Source organism: Schistocerca piceifrons, chromosome 8, assembly GCF_021461385.2.
Source record: "Schistocerca piceifrons isolate TAMUIC-IGC-003096 chromosome 8, iqSchPice1.1, whole genome shotgun sequence".
Taxonomy (NCBI): domain Eukaryota; kingdom Metazoa; phylum Arthropoda; class Insecta; order Orthoptera; family Acrididae; genus Schistocerca; species Schistocerca piceifrons.
The window spans coordinates 12,341,455-12,362,838 of NC_060145.1; the positions used below are offsets into that span (position 1 = coordinate 12,341,455).

At 37.6% G+C, this 21,384-nt stretch overlaps 1 protein-coding gene across 2 annotated transcripts in view; it reads right to left on the bottom strand.

The window, feature by feature from the left end:
• The window catches only part of LOC124711527 (histone deacetylase 3), a 37,951-nt gene extending 20,358 nt beyond the window's left edge, over positions 1 to 17,593 (bottom strand). For both annotated transcript variants that reach the window (XM_047241653.1, XM_047241652.1), the window contains exon 1: positions 16,129 to 17,593. In XM_047241653.1, coding sequence (XP_047097609.1) covers positions 16,200 to 17,498 — 1,299 coding nt within the window. In that variant the 5' untranslated portion in view covers positions 17,499 to 17,593 and the 3' untranslated portion in view covers positions 16,129 to 16,199. The remainder of the gene's footprint in view (positions 1 to 16,128) is intronic.
• Between the last annotated feature and the right edge of the window lie 3,791 nt (positions 17,594 to 21,384).

Consider the following 21,384-nt stretch of genomic DNA (forward strand, 5'->3'; position numbering starts at 1 on the left):
TTCTATACTGAATTTGCTGCTGAGTTAGCCCCTCTTCTAGCTATAATCTATCATAGATCCCCCAAACAAAAAACCACACCCAGTTCTTGGAAAAAGGCATAGGCCACACCCATCTACAAGAGGGGTAGTAGTGATCCACAAATATACCCTCCAATATCCTTGACATTAATTTGTTGCAGAATCTTAGAACATATTCTGAGCTCAAACATAATGAGTTATCTTGAATAGAATGACCACCTCATTGCCAGCCAGCATGGATTTCAAAAACAGTGATCATGTGAAACCCAACTCATACTTTTCTCACATGACATACTGAAAGTTTTGGATCAAGGCAACCAGGTATATGCAGTATTTATTGATTTCCAAAAAGCATTTGACTCAGTACCGCACCTACAGTTATTGTCAAAAGTACGATCGTATAGGGTATCAAGTGAAATTTGTGACTGGATTGAGGACATTTTGCTAGGGAGGACACAGGATGTTATCTTGGATGGAAAGTCATCGTCAGATGAAGAAGTAACCTTGGGTGTGCCCCAAGAAAGTGCATTGGCATGTTATCTTGGATGGAAAGTCATCGTCAGATGAAGAAGTAACCTTGGGTGTGCCCCAAGAAAGTGCATTGGGACCACTGCTGTTCTTGTTGTATATTAATGACCTTGCAGACAGTATTAATAGGAAAATCAGGCTTTTTGCAGATGATGCAGTTATCTATAATGAAGTACTGTCTGAGGGAAGCTGCATTAATATTCAGTCAGATCTTGATAAGATTTCGACATGATGCTGAGATTGGCAACTTGCTCTAAATGCTCAGAAATATAAAATTTGCACATCAGAAAATGGCTAACTCATTCATATACACTTCATAGGGATATGAAGTGCAATGATCATGTAGGTTCAGTCACAGGTAAAGCAGGTGGTAGATTTCAGTTTATTGGTAGAATACTACTGGGGAAGAGTAATCAGTCTTCAAAATAGATTGCTTACAAATCATTCATGCGACCCACCCTAGAATCTTGCTCAAGTGTGTGGGACCCGTACCAGACAGGATTAACAGAGGATATTGAACGTATACAGATGAGGACAGCATGAATGGTCAAAGGTTTGTTTAATCCATGGGAGAGTATCTGAGAGATACTGAAGGAACTGAACCTGGAGACTCTTGAAGACAGATGTAAACTATCCTGAGAAAGTCTGTTAACAAAGTTTCAAGAACCAGTTTTAAATTAATACTCTAGGGATATACTACAACCACTTACGCATCACTCATACAGGAATCATGTGGATAAGATTGGAATAATTACTGCACGCACAGAGGCATTCAATCAATCATTATTACCACACTCCATACGTGAACAGAATATGAAAAAACCCTAATAATTGGTACAATGGGGTGTACCCTCTGCCATGCACATCACAGTGATTTGGAGAGCATAGATGTAGATGTAATTGTTGACAGTTAGTTAGTCTCCCTTTTTTGATGTAATGGGCAGTTTAATGTTATTTTCCGCTCTTTGGGAACCTGTTCTGTTTGCAAATATTCTCAAAATGCAAGTGTAGATCACTTATAATCTTTAGTCCCATCCATTTCAATAATTCCACTGTAAGGGAGTCTTCATCATCAGCAAAAGAATACAACAGAGTAGTACATTTCACCAGTGTGTGAGGGGCTTGGTGTGGGGAAGGGAAGTGCCAATGAGGTGCAAGCTGGTGCTATACAAGACTTACTTCACACCCATACTAATTTATGGCTCAGAGACTTGGACTATGACTAGAAGAGAGGAGAAGAGAGTAGGATACAATCCAGTGAAATGAAGTTTCTGAGAAGTATACTAGGGAGGACAAGGAGAGACAGAGTGAAAAATGAAGATTTTAGGAAGGAAATTGGGGTGGAGAAGTTGACTGAGAAAATTGAAAAGAATAGATTAAAATGGTTTGGGCATGTGAAGAGGATGGGAGAGGGAAGAATACCAGGAAGAATGATGGAGTTCAGGATTGAGGGCAAGAGGCCAAGAAGCAGACTGAGAACAAGATGGATTGATACAATGAAGATGAGTTTAAGGAGGAGAAACCTGCTATGGAATCAAATTGTGGAAGCAGAATGGTGGAAAGAGAGTAAAATGGCGATACCCCAACCCGACGAGATGTTGGATAGAGGCGAAACAAAGACGATGATCACTTACTTTGTTGGTTTTGAGTGTTTTGATGGCTTCTGCTACTATTTGGAGACAGTATTAGGTCCAATACTAATTTCACAAAAATTAAACATGTTCATCAATAAAAATGTGACTGATTGCAGTGTTATCCTTCATAGGTATTTACCTGAAAAGATAGTTCTCAGGCAATCTTGGGAGAAATTTGTATAATTCTGATTCGTATGGCTGGGATCCCATTTAATCAGTGGACTATGGTCATGAGAAGATAGGTACAGTAGATCTGACCATCCAACCCCAGTAGTGAGAACCAACTCTACCGTATAAGAGCTGGCCATTCCATGATCTCAGCAATGCTACATAAATAGCGAATGACCTGATGATGACCAATGCGACAGCTGAAAGTTGAAACAAACACTGGACCTCATTTTGCACAACTGCCAAAAAAGAAAATTCATGGGTACTCGGAAAAACTTTGCAGATGTAACACCTGCACCAATATACTGGCTGGAATCTTTTGTATCGAACTACGAAGGAAAACGGATATCTCAGCTTCTTTTAGCTATTGCCAATTGTCCAGCTTCCTTTCCTGATTATATGTGTGTGTGTGTGTGTGTGTGTGTGTGAGGGAGAGGGAGGGAGGGAGGGAGGGAGAGAGAGAGAGAGAGAGAGAGAGAGAGAGAGGGAGAGAGAGAGGGGGATGGGGGGGGGGGGGGGGTACATTACTTCATTTTATCTTGTATCAATTTAATGTATGTATGTGCAAAATTTAATTCTGTAACCCACATGGTCAATAAATAAATGAGTAAAATACAGCAAGCCGTATGTTTTCCGTTGGTCAATTGACCTCAATTTTAATTACAAATTTAGGTGTTTTAAGTCCAGTCTCTTCATGTTGTGGGAAATAATCGATTTATATGACTTTATGGATCTGGCAGATTTGAAATCCTTCATGGCACTTATTTCATCATTTGAGTCATGAAGAAAGAAAGGTCTCTCTGAGGAAAGATTCATTGCAGACTATTTTTTCAAACCCAAAAATACTCATGTATATCATGTCATTCCTGTACAAAGCAGTTAATAAGGAAGGATTAGCTCTTGTTCGATGTTCTACTTTTTACAATTTGTAATCCCTCTATTAGCATAGCACTATCACATTGTTAACTGATAACCAAGGTCTGTGTGGTATCTTCTCCAATACATGACTTCCTCATGACAGAGCCTGTGCCTTACAGTGGATGGTAAACGTTCCAACAAAATTAAAAATTATGTATCATAAAGGAACTGCTATAAGTTTTTAACTCACATGCGAGCAATGCTTTTTATTTCTTTTTCATAGTTGTCAGACAGGATCAGCAGCACACTTAGACTGTTACGTTACCATGCTGTCATCTACATCTGCATGATTACACTGCAGTTCACATTTTAGTGTTTGGCAGAGGTGCTGTGACACCATTGTTGAACCGTGTTTTTACTATACCACTGTCAAATAGCATGTGAAAAAAATGAGTACCTAAATCTTATCTATCAGCTTTGATCTCTCTTAGTTTATTGTGACATTCATTTCTCTCTAGGTAGTGGGAGGTAATAAAACATTTCAGCACTTCGAAGAAGAAAACCGTTGAAAGAAATTTTCTGAGAATATTATGCCACAATGAAAAATGCATTTCTTTGAATCATTGCTATCATAACTTACTTATCCATATTTTGCAACAGTACATAATGAGACACTCTACTTCCACCTCTTCAGATGTCTTCTGTCAATCCAGCCCAATAACGATTTCATACAGCACAACAATATAATGAAACTGACAAGGACTCTGCACACTGTTGGGTAAATTTGTGAAACCAGCATTTGATATAAACAGTGGAAGAATTCTGCTGATTCCATTTTAAATCTCGCGCAGGGAGCAAGATAATAAGATAAGACATATTAGTAATGTGAGAGTATGGTATGGTGAAATATTAGGTTGCACGTGGATGAATACATGTAGCTGTTCTTCCTTGTTGAATATCCAAATGGAAGAGGATGAAGTATTGAATTCCTGCTACTTCTAACAACACAGTCAACTTTATATGGGTTCTAATAACAAAACTGCAAACTTAATGCCTAGTCTGCAATTAAAACTGTCAATGACAATAAATAAACTGCACAGAAGAGAAGAAAACAACCTGGCTGTGTGGTGGCACACAATATTACAGTGTACAGAGACCAAAACAGATAGCCTGAGTCAGTCAGCTGTGGATTTTGTTACTGCTACATGTTCATTTTGTTATGACAAATCAACTGATACAGCTGCAACACTGCACATTTTTTAGCAAGCCCACAGTGTTAGGCAGAATTTTTATTTGTATAAACTACCTTGCTGAGGTTCTTTTTTATTAGCTGTGGGAAATACTTCCGTTTCCTCAGTAATAAATGGGGAAGACCCAACCACGCAAGGAGTGTGGGAAGGAAAAATCAACTCACAGGGAATGGATGAACTTGTAGCAGACATGCTGATCTGGGAAAAGACCCACAGAAAATACAAGGGGTTACTATTTACTGGATATATTTTTTGATAGGGTGACATACAGCAGAAAACAGACATAATTAAGGGAATAAGTGTGGACACTGCAGTAGTAGTTGAAGTATAACGTTTCTGAATACTACAAAGCAAGCACGGCAGAAACAGAAAAATACTTAGTTAAGGTAATCGGAAATACAGGAAAGTATGCACATACACTGTGGTCACAACTGAAGCAGATTATACCAGAATGTGAAGCAAAGCATGTTATAAGAAGCCATAAAGGAACACAAAGGTCAATTCCAAACATTCATGTAGGGAAGGAAGTAACGTAAGGGGTACAGGTAAAGGAGAGCTATTTAATCAGCAATTCAGTATAAAAGTGGCTATGGACAGGAAAGTGAATGGAGAAGTTAAGGCATAAGAGTAGGATGTTGTCAAACAGTTCACATTTCATAACAGGGACAGATACATAGCTATAAAAACAATAGGCAGGAGTAAGGCAGCTAAGATGGACACAATAAGTGGAGAATTTTAAAAATCATGGATTGGAACACTGTCCCTTTCCTGGCATTCCTATCTGATCATACAAGGAACATTTTCACACCCAGATGTCTTAGCTGCTAGTGAGTTTTTGGATTGTACGATTGTGGTCTATGCAACTTTTCCATTCCTTGCCACCAACTATTCCTGTTTGGCTTCTTTATGAAAAAGAGTGTGCTCCCTGAGGAATGGGAAGAAGCAGTAGTAATAGCTGTACACAAAAGAGAAAGAGCAATGGAGACTTACCTGTACAGTAAGTAAAGCATTTGAAGGAGTCGTTGATAAATACAGGTTTTTTTTCAGCAAGTATAGTTTTGAAATAAAAATAAAACAAGTACACTTTTCTTAGCAATTTTATTTTTTAAGTCTTTACTTTAATTTACTTCCCACTGTATCATACAACCAACTTTTGAATACCATCCTTGTATAAGTCTTTCACCTGATTAGACAACTGCATTAAAGCACACTTCTTGACACTTGAAACTCATCACATAATGTTGTTGAAATCATAAAGTATGTGTTCTCTCAGTTTTCATCAACTTTCTGCACCAAACTGTCAGTAATGACTGAAGGTTGCCACTTCATTTCTCATTGTGAACATTCAAATGGAACTCTTTAAAAAACCTCGCCCATTTCTGTACCACCCCATTGCTCATAATGTTTTCTCCATACACTTTATGGATCTGATGATGAATTTCAACTTATTTCACACCCTTAACACAAACAAAATTAATCACAGCACATATTTCATAGTCAGCAAGATTCCCAATAGGAGAAAGCATTTCAAAAACTCACAAACAAATAAAGAAATGTGCCAAATTTTGTGGGAATCACACAGCAAAGTACATTACAGTACAGGCTTCCATGTAAAAATAAAATTGCTATGAAAAGGCTATGTGTTTTATTTTATTTCAAAATGGTACTCGCTTAAGAAACACACCTCATATTGAAAAAGATGTTTGCAGGTAGTGAGTTGGTGGTGTAGGCATCAGCATGGATTCAGGGCAGAATTTTCACATCAGTCACAGGTAGCTGCTGTTCAGTGGAATATATCAGAAGTGATCGACAGTAGAGGGCATTTTGACCATATAGCCATTGATCCCCCCACAGCTTCTGACAGGGCAAAACACAGTACTACAAACAAAATTGCAAGGGCTGGTGCTCGACGGAAGAGTAATGCTCTGGATGACAACAAATCTGCATGACGGAAGACAGAGGGAGAGAGGTGGGAAACTTCACTTCAGAGGTAGTGATGATATGGAGAGAGCAAATTAGGGCCACTGTTTTTCTCTGATTTAAGTCAATGGTGGTGGGGAGGAGGTACGCAAATTTTACGATATTTGCTAGTTGTGTACAATGAAGCAAACAAAAATAAAATAGAGGAGGCTGTGAGATTCTGCAAACAGCCCTAGAAGTCATCAGAAATTGGATTCAGAGAAATGGGATGTTGGCAAAAGAGGAGACGAGTCAAATGGTCACCTTCACAAGTAGCAACAGCGCTGTAAGATACGAGTACAGGCTGGGACCTGACATCGTCATAATGCCAGTACATGTGTGTGGCAGTGAGAGCTGGGAAGCCACACCGGGGCCTACACATAGAGTTCATGCATGGGTGGGCACAAAGAGGAAAGCCTGCACGCCCCTTGCGAGACTCCAGTTGGAGCATTCTGGATACCTATCAGAGCAGATACGAATACAACAGAGGATAGCAAGGTATGTAATCAGAGACTACAGAAAAGTAAGTTGTGTCACAGCAATTATTACTCTCTTACTGCCATATTTGGCATGTACCCAATTTGTACGTGTTTTTAATATTGTGTGTGTGGTTTGAGGTTTTCGGGTGCTAAACAGCATGGTCATCAGCGCCCAGTTTTTAATATTGAAGTAACAACTTATTAGCCCATAGTGCCATATATTGCACAGTTTTCAACCATCTACCATATTGTGCTGTTGCATGTAGGCAGTTTAATGAATACAGCCAGTGAGCACTTAACATCATCTGAGTTAAGCATTTGCTGCTCATAATCTCAAAGTTTTTACAGCTGTACAAATCAAAATGAAGGTAAGTACCTTTTGTAAAATATGCTCTTGTTTACATAGTCTATGTATTGCAGTAGATTCAGTTTGTAAGGCAAGTTCCGTTTACATTTTATGAGTTTTTTTAGGTTTGTACAAAATTTGTCACAGTGGGCGTCAACTGTAAAACTCCGTATTTTTAGTTTGTGCCAAAAGTGACACATCAGACATTTAAGAATTATCACATGCAATTTGTACAATGAAGTTTACACTTTTCAGATGTCACACTGTCAACTAAGGAGTCATCACAATACATCATCATTTGCATCTCCTGATGAGAGTGAAGCTAGTTTGGTGGATGACTCAGATGAGGACCCAGATTACGTAACTGAGCATGACAGAAAGAACAAGATTGCCTTATTTGGTGGCAATTAAATTCTACTTTTTATTTCTAAAATATAACTTATCTAAATTAAACTACAAAAGTTGGCCATTAACAAGAAAATTATAATAATTTATTACCTAATATTACCAAAGTTTCGAAAAAGACAATCGTGTGGAACCCAGCTCGCGCTATTCGTCCACGAGACTCGGAGGGCCATAGACAAGGGTACCCAGGTAAATGCTCCATCCGCATATACACAACACAAGCAGAGATTTCATATTTCATAACGTCCTTATCAAAAAAATCAAACATGGAAAATACAGGATGGAATGTAACAATATTATGAAAGGGAATGTTGCCACTCACCACACAGAGGCGATGCCGAGTCGCAGACAGGTACAACAAAAAGATACTCACAATTAAAGTATTCATCTACATCTACATTTATACTCCGCAAGCCACCCAACGGTGTGTGGCGGAGGGCACTTTACATGCCACTGTCATTACCTCCCTTTCCTGTTCCAGTCGCGTATGGTTCGCGGGAAGAATGACTGTCTGAAAGCCTCCGTGCGCGCTCTAATCTCTCTAATTTTCCATTCGAGATCTCCTCGGGAGGTATAAGTAGGGGGAAGCAATATATTCGATACCTCATCCAGAAACGCACCCTCTCGAAACCTGGCGAGCAAGCTACACCGCGATGCAGAGCGCCTCTCTTGCAGAGTCTGCCACTTGAGTTTGTTAAACATCTCCGTAATGCTATCACGGTTACCAAATAAACCTGTGACGAAACGCGCCGCTCTTCTTTGGATCTTCTCTATCTCCTCCGTCAACCCGATCTGGTACGGATCCCACACTGATGAGCAATACTCAAGTACAGGTCGAACGAGTGTTTTGTAAGCCACCTCCTTTGTTGATGGACTACATTTTCTAAGGACTCTCCCAATGAATCTCAACCTGGTACCCGCCTTACCAACAATTAATTTTATATGATCATTCCACTTCAAATCGTTCCGCATGCATACTCCCAGATATTTTACAGAAGTAACTGCTACCAGTGTTTGTTCCGCTATCATATAATCATACAATAAAGGATCCTTCTTTCTATGTATTCGCAATACAGTACATTTGTCTATGTTAAGGGTCAGTTGCCACTCCCCGCACCAAGTGCCTATCCGCTGCAGATCTTCCTGCATTTCGCTACAATTTTCTAATGCTGCAACTTCTCTGTATACTACAGCATCATCCGCGAAAAGCCGCATGGAACTTCTGACACTATCTACTAGGTCATATATGTGTATGATGCAAGCACCCCTTCTGCAAGCAGAAATCCTCTGGTATGTGTGAGAAATGCATTTAATTTGTGTCTCAAAAAAGGAAAGAACTGCTTTGTGAATTTCCATTTGTAAAATACACATTTATCTACTTATAACTTTTTGTGAATTCTTACTCTAAATAAGTTGTCAGTTTAAAGAATGAACTATCAGTTTTAACCATTTGTGTATCTCTTTTACCATATTCATTCTACATTTTATATATGAGGACTGTTCAATAAAAAAATGATCATAATTTTTTTGACAACATACCTTTCCTCATCCTGATAATTTTGATGGTCCTCAAAGTAGTCTCCCATGAATGCGATGCACTTGTCCCAGCGTTTCTGCCAGTCTTCAAATATATGCTGGAAACCATTTTTTGAGAGGTCCTTCAAAATCCCCTCCTCAGCCTTCACCACTGCCTCCCACGAAGGCGTTTCTTCATGTTAGGGAATAGAAAAAAGTCACATGGGCACTACAGGGAGGGTGAGGGATGCACTTCATGCTGATTTTTATAAGCTATTCAGCAACAACATTGGCAATATGTTGCCGCACATTATTGAAGTGCAGCATCCAGCCTGCTTCGCAGAAATGTGGTCTTTTGCCCCTTATATGGACTTTCAATGTTTTCAGGGCATCCCTGTAGTATTGTCCAGTTACTGATGTGTGTGCAGGTACAACATGCTGATAAACCATTCCACGAATATCAAAGAATGAGATGACCATAACTTTCCCAGCAGAAGCAACAACTTTTGCTTTTTTGGCCGGCTGGAGTGGTCGTGCAGTTCTAGGTGCTACAGTCTGGAGCCGAGCGACCGCTACGGTCGCAGGTTCGAATCCTGCCTTGGGCATGGATGTGTGTGATGTCCTTAGGTTAGTTAGCCTGAGCTTTGCTGTTTGCTCTCAAGATCAAAATGATGTAACCAAGTTTCATCAGCAGTGATTACATTTGAAAGAAACTCCGGATCTTCCTCTAACATCACCTTTAACTGCATGGAGACCTGCACGCGAATGTCCTTTTGTTCGGGAATCAACAGTCTTGGAACCCATCGCGCACAAACACGTGTCATTTGTAATTTTTCTGTCGCCAGCGTGTAGGTGGCACACAATGAAATGTTCAGTATTTCGGGAAGTGATTTTAAGGTAATTCATTGATCCTCTCTCACAATGACAGCAGCAGTATTGATGTTTTCTTCCGTAAGAGCAGTAACTGGGGTAACGGGTCCACCTTCCTTTAAATTCGATTGTCTCCACTCTTTAAACATTTTAAACCACCTTTGAGCTGTGCTGTAGGGAAGAATAGACTCTCCATAGGCCTCCTGTAACATTTTATAGGCCGCAGCTGAAGATTTGTTGAGACAAAAGCAGAATTTCAAAGCCACATATTGTTCCTTGCACATTACCTCCATTGCAGCAGTAGGTGATACTGAACATTTCTGAACTTGCCTGCCTCTCGTAAACTACAACAACATGCTTGTTGCACATGAAGCTAACAGAACATCATAAGATTTAATTTTAGCGAGAGAAATTATGACCATAAAAAATTGTGATCATTCTTTATTGAACAGCCATAGTATTTAGCACTATCTTCTCTACCTAAAATTAGTTCAATTTCCCTTATCGCCCAATGTGCCAAATTTGTCACATACCCATAATTTGGTTGAAGACTAAAATTTAAAAAAAAAGAAAGAAAAATGTGTGGCATCTAAGCAAGCACTGCTTAGAGTAATTTCCAGCAAATTTATCTAGCAGGCATCGAGAGATTAAGAAACTGAAATGGGAAAGTCTCGCACAAATGAGGGCAAGAGCTAGACATGGTGCTGTTTAGTGGGCATAAATGGGTGAGAATGCTTAAGAAGAAATAGGAAATAAGACTGGTCTCTGATGTTTTATATAAGGGAAGAAATGACACATCAGTGCAGTATAAGTGTGTAATTATAGAATGACAAAGAAAGTAACTATTCCTGTGATTATAGAAAAGTAAAGAAATGGAAAAATTTTCCAGAAGATATCAGTCCATTCTCAAGACGTATAAGGGAAGAAATGACACATCAGTGCAGTATAAGTGTGTAATTATAGAATGACAAAGAAAGTAACTATTCCTGTGATTATAGAAAAGTAAAGAAATGGAAAAATTTTCCAGAAGATATCAGTCCATTCTCAAGACGTATAAGGGAAGAAATGACACATCAGTGCAGTATAAGTGTGTAATTATAGAATGACAAAGAAAGTAACTATTCCTGTGATTATAGAAAAGTAAAGAAATGGAAAAATTTTCCAGAAGATATCAGTCCATTCTCAAGACGTATCACTAAATGTAAACACTTGATCCAGTAGTGCAAAACACAACATATTATAGAAATAGTATAAAGGTAAATTTAGTGTTTGCTCCATAGCAGTTTGCTGTATAATAACACTAGGAATATACTTTATTTATGTGATGTACAAATGTCACATTCACTGCCTCGGAATAGCTATATTTGTGATTTTTTTTAAAAAAAGGTTCAATATCATGTCATATTTCTTCCTTTTCTACATAAATGACCAGCCACTTGCTACTGACATCCAATCTGTTTTATTTGCTGATGATATATAAGTTCTAATTGAAAATGAAGTGCCTGAAAAAATCCATAAGGTGTCAAAATACTTTAGGAAAGCTTGAATATAGGTTCTGTCAAAATGGACTAAATGTAGCTGAAACCAAAATGATGCAATCTGAAATCAGATCATCAGAACAGAGTGAAATAAAAATAAATTTCAATGATCAGGATATCACAGAAGCAAACCATGTCAAGTTCCTAGACCTAAATCTTGATAAAAATTTAAATTGGAAGGTACACTTTACTTATCAAATAAACTGAATAGCTTGCCATTTGCAATGTGTATTTCGTCAGGTAACACAAACAAAGAGGCCAATAAGTTAGTCTACCATTGCTACTCTGAGTCAGTTACATGTTACAGCATAATCTTCTGGAGAAATTCAGCAAACATCACAAGGCTCCTAATATTACAAAACGAAATAGTTAGGAACATGTCAAACTCCCTGCTGATTAACAATAGCTGTGTGCCAGGCCGATTCTCAAACTTGAGACCAGACTGTGGCTAAGCCACGTCTCCATAGTACCCTTTCTTCCACGAATGTTAGTCTTGCAGAGTTTGCAGGTGAGCTTTTGTTAAGTTTGGATGGTGATGGAAGGAAAGCTGTGAGGACAGGTCACGACTCATGCTTGAGTAGTACAGGCTAGGAAAAGTCCCAAGTTCAGGTTTTGGTCCAGCACACAGTTTTAGTTTGCCAGAAAGTTAATATCAGTGCACACACTGCTGCAGAGTGAAAAATTTCATTCTAGGAACTTGTCGGTTACCAAACAAAAAGTATCCAATCACCCACAATTAAAAAATTTAAAAACATGATCCATCCCCTCCTTCTAGGCCAACATATTTGAGGTGTTGATTTTCTTACACAAAAACTAACATACACTTCACACTCTCCATATTCATCACAACTACATCAATCACCACAGAGAGAATTTTAAACTTCAGACACATCATTTAAAATACTGCACCTGAACCCCAAAGTATATGGAGTTAAAAATTTACACTAAAATAAAAGGCAGTAATATAGTGTATTTAACATGGAATTTGGTTCACTGAAGAGATTGCTCTTTACTTTTCTAGTGGAAAAACAATTATTCTGCTGAAGAATTCACTGAGGACAGTTTCACAGTTTGAACGAGGTATCTCAAAAAGTATATAAAATTATATACACTTTTGTAGTTCTTTCAAAAATGTTAGTGTTAAGCTTCAATGTCTCCTATAAATCAAATAAAATGATCTGAAAATTGTACGTAACAAGATGAATAAATCACATTACATGTTACACAGTTTTACTCATTAATACCCAAATTTCAAGAAAACTGAAGTCTTCTACATTCTTCAAAAAAATATTGCAATTAATTTTTTTGTCATAGTTAGATTACATCTCTGCACAAATTAAATAAAAGTCTGTAGGTTGAAAATAAAAATTTTATTTTAATAACAAATTTTATATCCCAGTATTCAAATTAACTGCTATAATGAAGTGGAATGTATGGATAGAAAGAAGATCAGTAATCTCAAGCATGACTGGGTAAAACCCAACGCAGAATATATGCAATCTTAGGAATGATAAAACTGCCTCCTTTGAGCCAACACTGGTAATGAAAAGAACAAAGTGGATACTACAAAAGTTTCTTTAACCTGGTAATTAAATAATTATATTTAAGAAGCATAGAAAATATGTGATATGATCTGCAAAAATTATTATTTTATCTTAATAAATTTAGGTTCTCATTCTTATTATTTTTTTAAAAAACTTGAAACAATATTATATGCCATCACATTACTGCTGTAATTTGTATTTATTCTTACGCAACACCCATTAAATGCTAAATACAAGCCTAATCTGTTCATGTGATTCTACCACACACTTTTTGATCAGAATTGTGGCCTTTAACATTCACATCATGCCGCCTCACAGTATCAAGTCCAAACAAAATAACTAGCTATATGAACACAGGCTTAACTAGTGATTCAAAATAAGTACATTTTTAAGAGCAATCTGCTCTCTCAAATCTTTGCTAATGATTAAATAATAAACTTCTGAGATCTGCACGAAACTTCCCAAATCTTTCATTCACTGTAAATTATAGAGTATTAAAAGCTCCAGAATTTGACTAAGTAAAATGTATGCATTCCAGGAAACACTAAAAATTTGCATGATCTGAATGACTATATTGAAGGATGCAAGCATTAAATTAATTTTTCTATTAACAGTTGTTCAATCAAATTCCATCCAAGCATTAGGTCATACATAAAATTAAAACATTTATGGCACTTGAACATGTAGCTCCCAAAATGATCATTCACAAGAACAATATTAATCTATTTTTGACAAAGACATAGATATTTATAATTATTGGGAAATACGGAAGCGTCCGATCCCGCCCGTCTGCTTTGACCCATGACGTCACAAATATGGCGGAAACAAAAACAAACACACACACTTTCCACAAGAAGCCTAATGACACTAAAGGGACAAGCGCGGGAAATGGGGTGTTTTGGGTGGGGGGCAAACGAAATACAAACAAATTTAGACGTCTTGCGTAGCTACAACGTGTAAGTGAAGACAGCCATGCATGAATACCCACCCACCTCCCCAGGGGTCGTAACACCTGCAACCCATAGAAGATAAAGATGCTTCAATAGCTGATTAGTGTTTTTTGTCTTTAAAAAAAAAAAAATCTCACGGGATAGAATGAACAGATCAGAAAGATAAATATAATAAACTAAAACAGAAATTGGAGGAAACATAATTAAAATAAGTAATAAGTGTTTTTAAATTTAAAAAAAAAATCTCACGAGATAGAACCAACAGATCAGAAAAGTAAATAAAATAAGATAAAACAGAACTGGAGACAGCCACACTCAAACCAAACTCCGCGCCGTCATGACGTCACACACGAGAACACTCTTACGTCACGGGTCAAAGCCGACGCGTGGGATCGGACGCTTCTGTCAACCCCATCATTGTTGTTATTATTACTTCTACTCAGTTTTCCCCCTGATGTACTCTTTCTTACAAAGTATGAGCACAGCAATTATGTAGCGTGAATCTGTGGATATGTCTGAAATTTAAGATGGACATTAGTCTTACAATATTTGAACTCTTGTCCAATGATACAAACACAGTGGTACAGTGAAGCAGGCAAGACAACCGAAACTCAAACTCGGGACCTTCGCCTTTCGCAGACAACTGTTCTGGAAATATCCCTCAGGCTGTGGCTAAGCCATGTCTCTGCAATATCCTTTCTTTCAGGAGTGCTAGTTCTCCAAGGTCTGCAAAGAGAGCTTCTGTGAAGTCTGGAAAGTAGGGGACAAGGTACTGCCAGAATTAAAGCTGTGGTGACAGGTCGGAGTCGTGCTTGGGTAGTTCATGTGGTACAGCACTTACCTGCAAAAGGCAAAGGCCCTGAGTTCGAGTCTTGATCTGGGCACACAGTTTTAATCTGCCTGGAAGTTTCTTAAAATGTTATTCTAATGTTTATTCTGAACATTTTAAAAGTGTCGCTATAACATTTGTTTTATACTGATTTAGCTGTAGCAAAAGCTCTATCATACCACAACTCAAAATCTGTAGTTTTGATTATTTTTCATCAGAGGCACACTGGTGCGTACTGTCACAAATTGAGAGTTGATGACAATGATGATGATCATAATAGCAGTAGTAGTAATAATAATAACACAAATACAAATATAAACAAACTGCTGGTAGTGATGATGCTTTCGCTCTAACCTCTAAAAGAAATAAATTACGCTATGTACTATGAAAACAAAGTGTTAAAACTTATAATGTGCCAATAACGGAAGACCTTTTGTGTTCTACTTGATGTGACTATGTCTGTATTTTGCTGAAAGACTGTACAGTTACTATCAATATATGATTTTTTTAAACTAAGTTTTACCACTTTTGAGCACGCATATGTACATAAACACAATAATGCACATATGGAAGCCCATGCACACTTTTCCCTTTATCTGAATATGAATTATGTTATTAACTTATAATTCTACACTGAAAGATGCATCCAGAATGTGAACATTCTGTGATAATTCCCTATCGGTGTATGACTGAAATACACACAAGAAATTAACATTTGTGAAAATCTTCACAATAAACTGATTAGAGGTACACATTCCCTCCTACAAGCAAAGTAACAAAATAGTAAGACCAAAACAAATATATCTTTTTGAATGTTAGCCTAAAGAGTCACACTAAGTCTGTTAGCAATTTTTAGTAGTTTTGCATCATAAATTAATTTTATAGGCTATATTCAAGCACAGCTTATGCACACTGACAAAAAGTACCACTGCTACACCATTAGAGGGCACTTGATTGAAAAACTGATGTAGTATTAGTAAGTTATCCATACAGTATAACTGTTGAAAATTTCATGAAATATGAAACGAATATCTGAAATGGAAGAACAGTCTGGCACATCTCAACACAATGAATGTGTTAACAATTCTGTCAGATAAGAAGTGACCTTATCTCTTTAGTTATTACCTCTAAACATTAAACGTAAAAATAGAATGCTGCCAGAAGTTAATAAGATTTAGTGGCAAAATCTCTTTCAATTTCTACTAAAAATAAAAGTTAAAAATACAATTAGCCTTACATCTAAGTTTGTATGATGATCACTCTTATAAAAAGATGATTCTACATGCATATGTCTCCTGATCAGGAATCTCATGGACCTAAATTCTCCTTATCTTGATCCTCATCTCCATCATAAAACTCATTTTTTTGCTCAATCCTCCGATCCTCTTCTGCTTGACTTACTCGCACATCAGGATCTGGTTCATCATGTCCAACTTCATCTTGGGATGGAAAGGCATCTCCTGGAACATCATGCATTTGTACACTGGGAGAATGCTGACACATTTTCAAATTATCATACACATGTTTTGTTATTGTTTCTAAATACTGCTTGCTATTTGCATTATCTTGACGGGTTACAACCTCTGGATGCAATGTAAAATCAGGAGCAAAGTACTCTAAGTATTCAGTATATGGTAGTTCATTACTAATTTGTTCATCTACAAGGAGTGATGTTTCATATGTCCAACATCTAGCAACATTTCTTAATGTATAGCCCCCTCCTCCAACTGCCAAAAGAGGCACATTTAAATCCCTCACAAATTTTACACATTCACCATGACCTTTCGTGCTTAAGCTGAAGCATCCAAGGCGGTCATTTGCAAGAGAGTCTGCACCACATTGTAAAACTATGGCAGTAGGTTGGTAGAATTCCATTACACTTGATATAACAGGTTTGAACACTTGAAAATAACTCGAGTCATCGATACCCTCCTTTAAGGGTACATTCACGGAATAATAACGACCACTTTCAGCTCCTATTTCGTACATATCACCAGTACCAGGAAAAAAATAATTTCCGTATTTGTGAAAAGAAACTGTCATCACCCTATCTGTCAAGTAAAACGCTTCCTGCACGCCGTCCCCATGATGAACGTCAATATCTATGTACAACACACGAGCATGATACTTCAGAAGTTCTAAGATTGCTATTACAATGTCATTCACATAACAAAAACCTGAAGCTTCAAATTTTTTGGCATGATGCAAACCACCGGACCAGTTTATTGCTATATCGCAGCAATTGTTATTCAGCTTCATTGCACCCTCCAATGAAGCTCCTGTATACATTGAGCAAAAGTCAAACAGTCCTTCGAAAACTGGACAGTCATCACCAACATTAAAGTGACTTAAATATTTCGTGTAGCCCTGCAAATTCTGTGGTGTCACACGCTGGAGAAAGTCTATGTATTCATCAGAATGAAATCTACACATGTCATGTGCTGACGCGCGGTATGGTCTATAAATCTGCATTTTTTTATAAAGTCCATAATTCAGAACAAGACTGTGAATAACAGAAAGTCTGTGTGGTTTCATAGGATGTCCTGGTCCATAATGGAAATTGCCCACATCTGGATTGTAAAAGTACGACACTACTTTCTTCGACATTATGCAAAATCTCGAGCAAAATTTTCATAACAACGTAGCCTCCTTATCCATCACAAACCATAAACAAATACGAACACAAACACAAAACCACACATTCAAAGATATTGTAACATAATAAACAAATAACTTTATCTCTGACGTAAAATGTCAATTCGTTGCCATCACAGACATATACTGTCTGTGGTAGCCGTTGAGTAGAAACTAGTGAGCTCAATAATCACAATACTACTCAGTGCCAGCCGATGACTTCAATACATACCCCGTCGTGTGTAATTTTAACAAGTGTCGAAAAATATGACATACGAAAACGGAATGATGTACACAAGGCAGATGATAGGACGTGCCATACGCAATGGTAGGACTGCCACGTGCACAAGAACGAATCAGTAATAGACAGTATTCCGATTTAAATGAGCAAGAATGGAATTTTAACAAACGATGAAAATTATGATACACGGAAACGAAACTTTGTGTAACTGTCAAGTTTAGTGCAGAATGAATGATATGCATGTACTTAACACGTTAAAAAATGTAAAAGCAGACGACAGTATTATAGATATCAATGTTGCGCAGGGACGCAGTTCCTCAGAGGTAGCTTGTAGTTCAGCTGATGTGCAGCAAGAAGAAAGTAGAGGAAGTCTTCGAGTGCTTTGATTTAAATTTAGTGGATCGGTTGGAAAAGGCAGCTGCAAATGTAGAGGTTGAAAAGCCCTTGAATCTAAGCATAAATGTACTTGCAACTGAGCCAAATTCCTTTAGTTGGAGCAGTCTGAAAAGGATTTATTAGAAGACTTTTATGAGAAACCTGTCCAGATTAGAATAACTCACCCTATTATAAAGACTAGCAGATCGGGCATAACTGTGCGTTGTCTTCTTGATAGGGACAGCAGACAAGTGCTTTGTCACAAGCGTTCTTAGTACTTGGTCCACAGATCATGAATAGAACACTTCGTAATATTGTGGAACATGTCAGGTTAATAAAAGGTGTCTATACAAGATATTACATTACACAAAATATGACACTTAATATTTTTAATTTTTTGTGGGAGGGGGTTGGGAAATTACCCATTTACTATATCCAAAAATTCATCTAATGAGTAGAAGGAGTTGCCATTAAGAAATTCTTTTAATTTCCTATTAAATGCTATATGGCTATCTGTCAGACTTTTGATGCTATTAGGTAAGTGACCAAAGACTTTTGTGGCAGCATAATTTACCCCCTTCTGAGCCAAAGTTAGATTTAACCTTGAGTAGTGAAGATCATCCATTCTCCCAGTGTTGTAGCCATGTACACTGCTATTACTTTTGAATTCGTTCGGATTGTTAATAACAAATTTCATAAGTGAATATATATATATTGTGAGGCTACAGTGAAGATCTATAGCTCTTTAAAGAAGTGTCTGCAGGTTGATCTTGGATGAGCTCCAGCAATTATTCTGATTACACGCTTTTGTGCAATGAACACTCTTTTACTCAATGATTAGTTACCCCAGAATATGATGCCACATGAAAGCAGAGAATGAAAATAGGTGTGGTAAGGTAATTTACTGAAATGTATATCGCCAAAATTTGCAATGACCCTAATAGCATAAGCAGCTGAACTCAAACGTTTCAGCAGATCCTCAGTGTGTTTTTTCCAGTTCAACCCCTCATCAATGCATACACCTAGAAATTTTGAATATTCTACCTTAGCTACCGATTTCTGATCGAAGTCTATATTTATTAATGGTGTCATTCCATTTACTGTGTGGAACTGTATGTAATGCGTTTTGTCACAGTTTAACGAGAGCCTATTTGCAGAGAACCACTTAATGATTTCCTGAAAAACATCGTTTACAATTTCACTAGTTAATTCTTGTCTGTTGGGTGTGATAGCTATACTTCTATCATTGGCAAAAAGTACCAGCTTTGTATCTTCGTGAATATAGAATTGCAAGTCATTAATATATATTAAGAACAGCAGAGGACCCAAGACTGAACCTTGCAGCACCCCATTGTTGATTGTTCCCCAGTTTGAGAAATCACCAGTTTTTCGCATATTATGTGAACTGCTTATTTGAACTTTCTGCACTCTTCCAGTTAGGTATGATTTAAACCATTTTTATGCTGTCCCATTCATACCACAGTACTTGAGCTTATCTAGAAGTAAGTGGTTTAAGAATAATAGGTGCTACTGGAAAAGTTTCTAGACCAGTACAGCACGAAGTTTTGATACCATTTGGCAGGGGTAACATAATAATAGATCATCCTTCTTTAATTGTGTTTGGGCTAAGTGTCGAAGTGTTGACTGGTGCAGACCTTTTATCGAAATATCAAGGAAAGAGTGGCTTTGATCAGAGCCACTTAATGTTAACTGTACCAGTCTCTCGAGTGACTTCGGAGCCTTTAATTGGAAATTATGTGGGCTGTAATAATGCAGCATGGGAACTGTCTATTACAGTAATCAGATATAAGGGATACTTGCGGGAAGATACTGAATTTGGGAATTATGTGCAAGATGCTAATCGGAAGAGAACTATATCCTGGAAGATATGGAGACTAAGGCACAGTCAACAGATTAAATTTCTGATAAATATAGCGCAGAATTAAGGTAAGTATTAACTACTCATCACAATATATTCTCAAAAACGCCTGGTGAAGTTAAAGAGTTGACTCTTGATTGAATGTAAAGCCTGGGCAGGTATTTTTCAAGAAATCTTATAGATGCATGTTGTGAGGAAGCAGCCTATTAAGAAAGAAATTCAACATATGTTGGCATGAGTCTCACTGAACAAGCAGTTAGTGAATATGATAATCTTCCTGTTGTGCCTCAGAGACAGAAGCGTCAGATTAGTACTGGACACTCGGTGTCTAAATGAAACCATTATAAGAGAGGGTGACCATCCTCAAAATATGAACGAACTGATACATAAGTTCCGAGGAGTTATGTATCTTAAATCCATGGACATAACATATGGGTACTGGCATTTGCCCCTGGCAAAAGAATCACGCAAATATACGACCTTTTTGTATGAAGGAGTGTGCTACCAATATAAAGTAGTCCCTTTTGGACTAAATATTTGTGTCTGTGCCTTTGTTAGAGTAATGACTCATGCATTGGGGTAGGAATTCTTAGATCAGGTGACTTTTATGTAGATGTATACTGTTGGCAGCTCCATATGGGAAGGACATATCAGTCTACTAGACAGGGTGCTGGTAGCTATAGAATAATGAGATATGGAATTAAAGTTAGAGAAGACTGACCATGTAAGAGACAAAATAAAATTCATGGACCGTGAAATTAGCAGGGAAGATATTTTACCCAATCCTTCCAAATTATCGGTCATTGAAAAGTTTGAAAGGCCCAGAAATAAAAAGCAGCTCAGGTCAATGCTCGGTTTAATCGGATTCTACCGCCATTTTGTTAGAGATCACTTGTTTAACGGGCCTTCTTTGCTCCACTTATTGAAGAAGAATACCCAGTGGGTTTTGACTAAAGAATGCCAGTCTGCTTTTGAAGAATTAAAAAACTATTTGATGAGTAGTCCGTTTTTACACCATCCAGATTTTTCGAACCCGTTTTGCATGGCAGTTGACATTAGTCGTTAAGGGATTACAGTAGAGGTATTTCAGATGGAAACAGAAGGCGACCGAGGTACGTACAACAATAGCATTTGCAAGTCGTTCACTGCAACCTGCTGAGTGAAATTATGAAATTTCGGAATTAGAGGCACTGGCTACCGTGTTTGCTATCCAAGAATTTCAGCATTATTTGTTAGGTCACAAGCTAATAATATATAATAATCACAAGGTACTTCCACTTTTAAATCTTCGTTTTTAAATCTTCCAAGACCAGCACAGTGGGCTATGTACCTTCAGCAATTCAACCTCGAGATTAAATACTTAC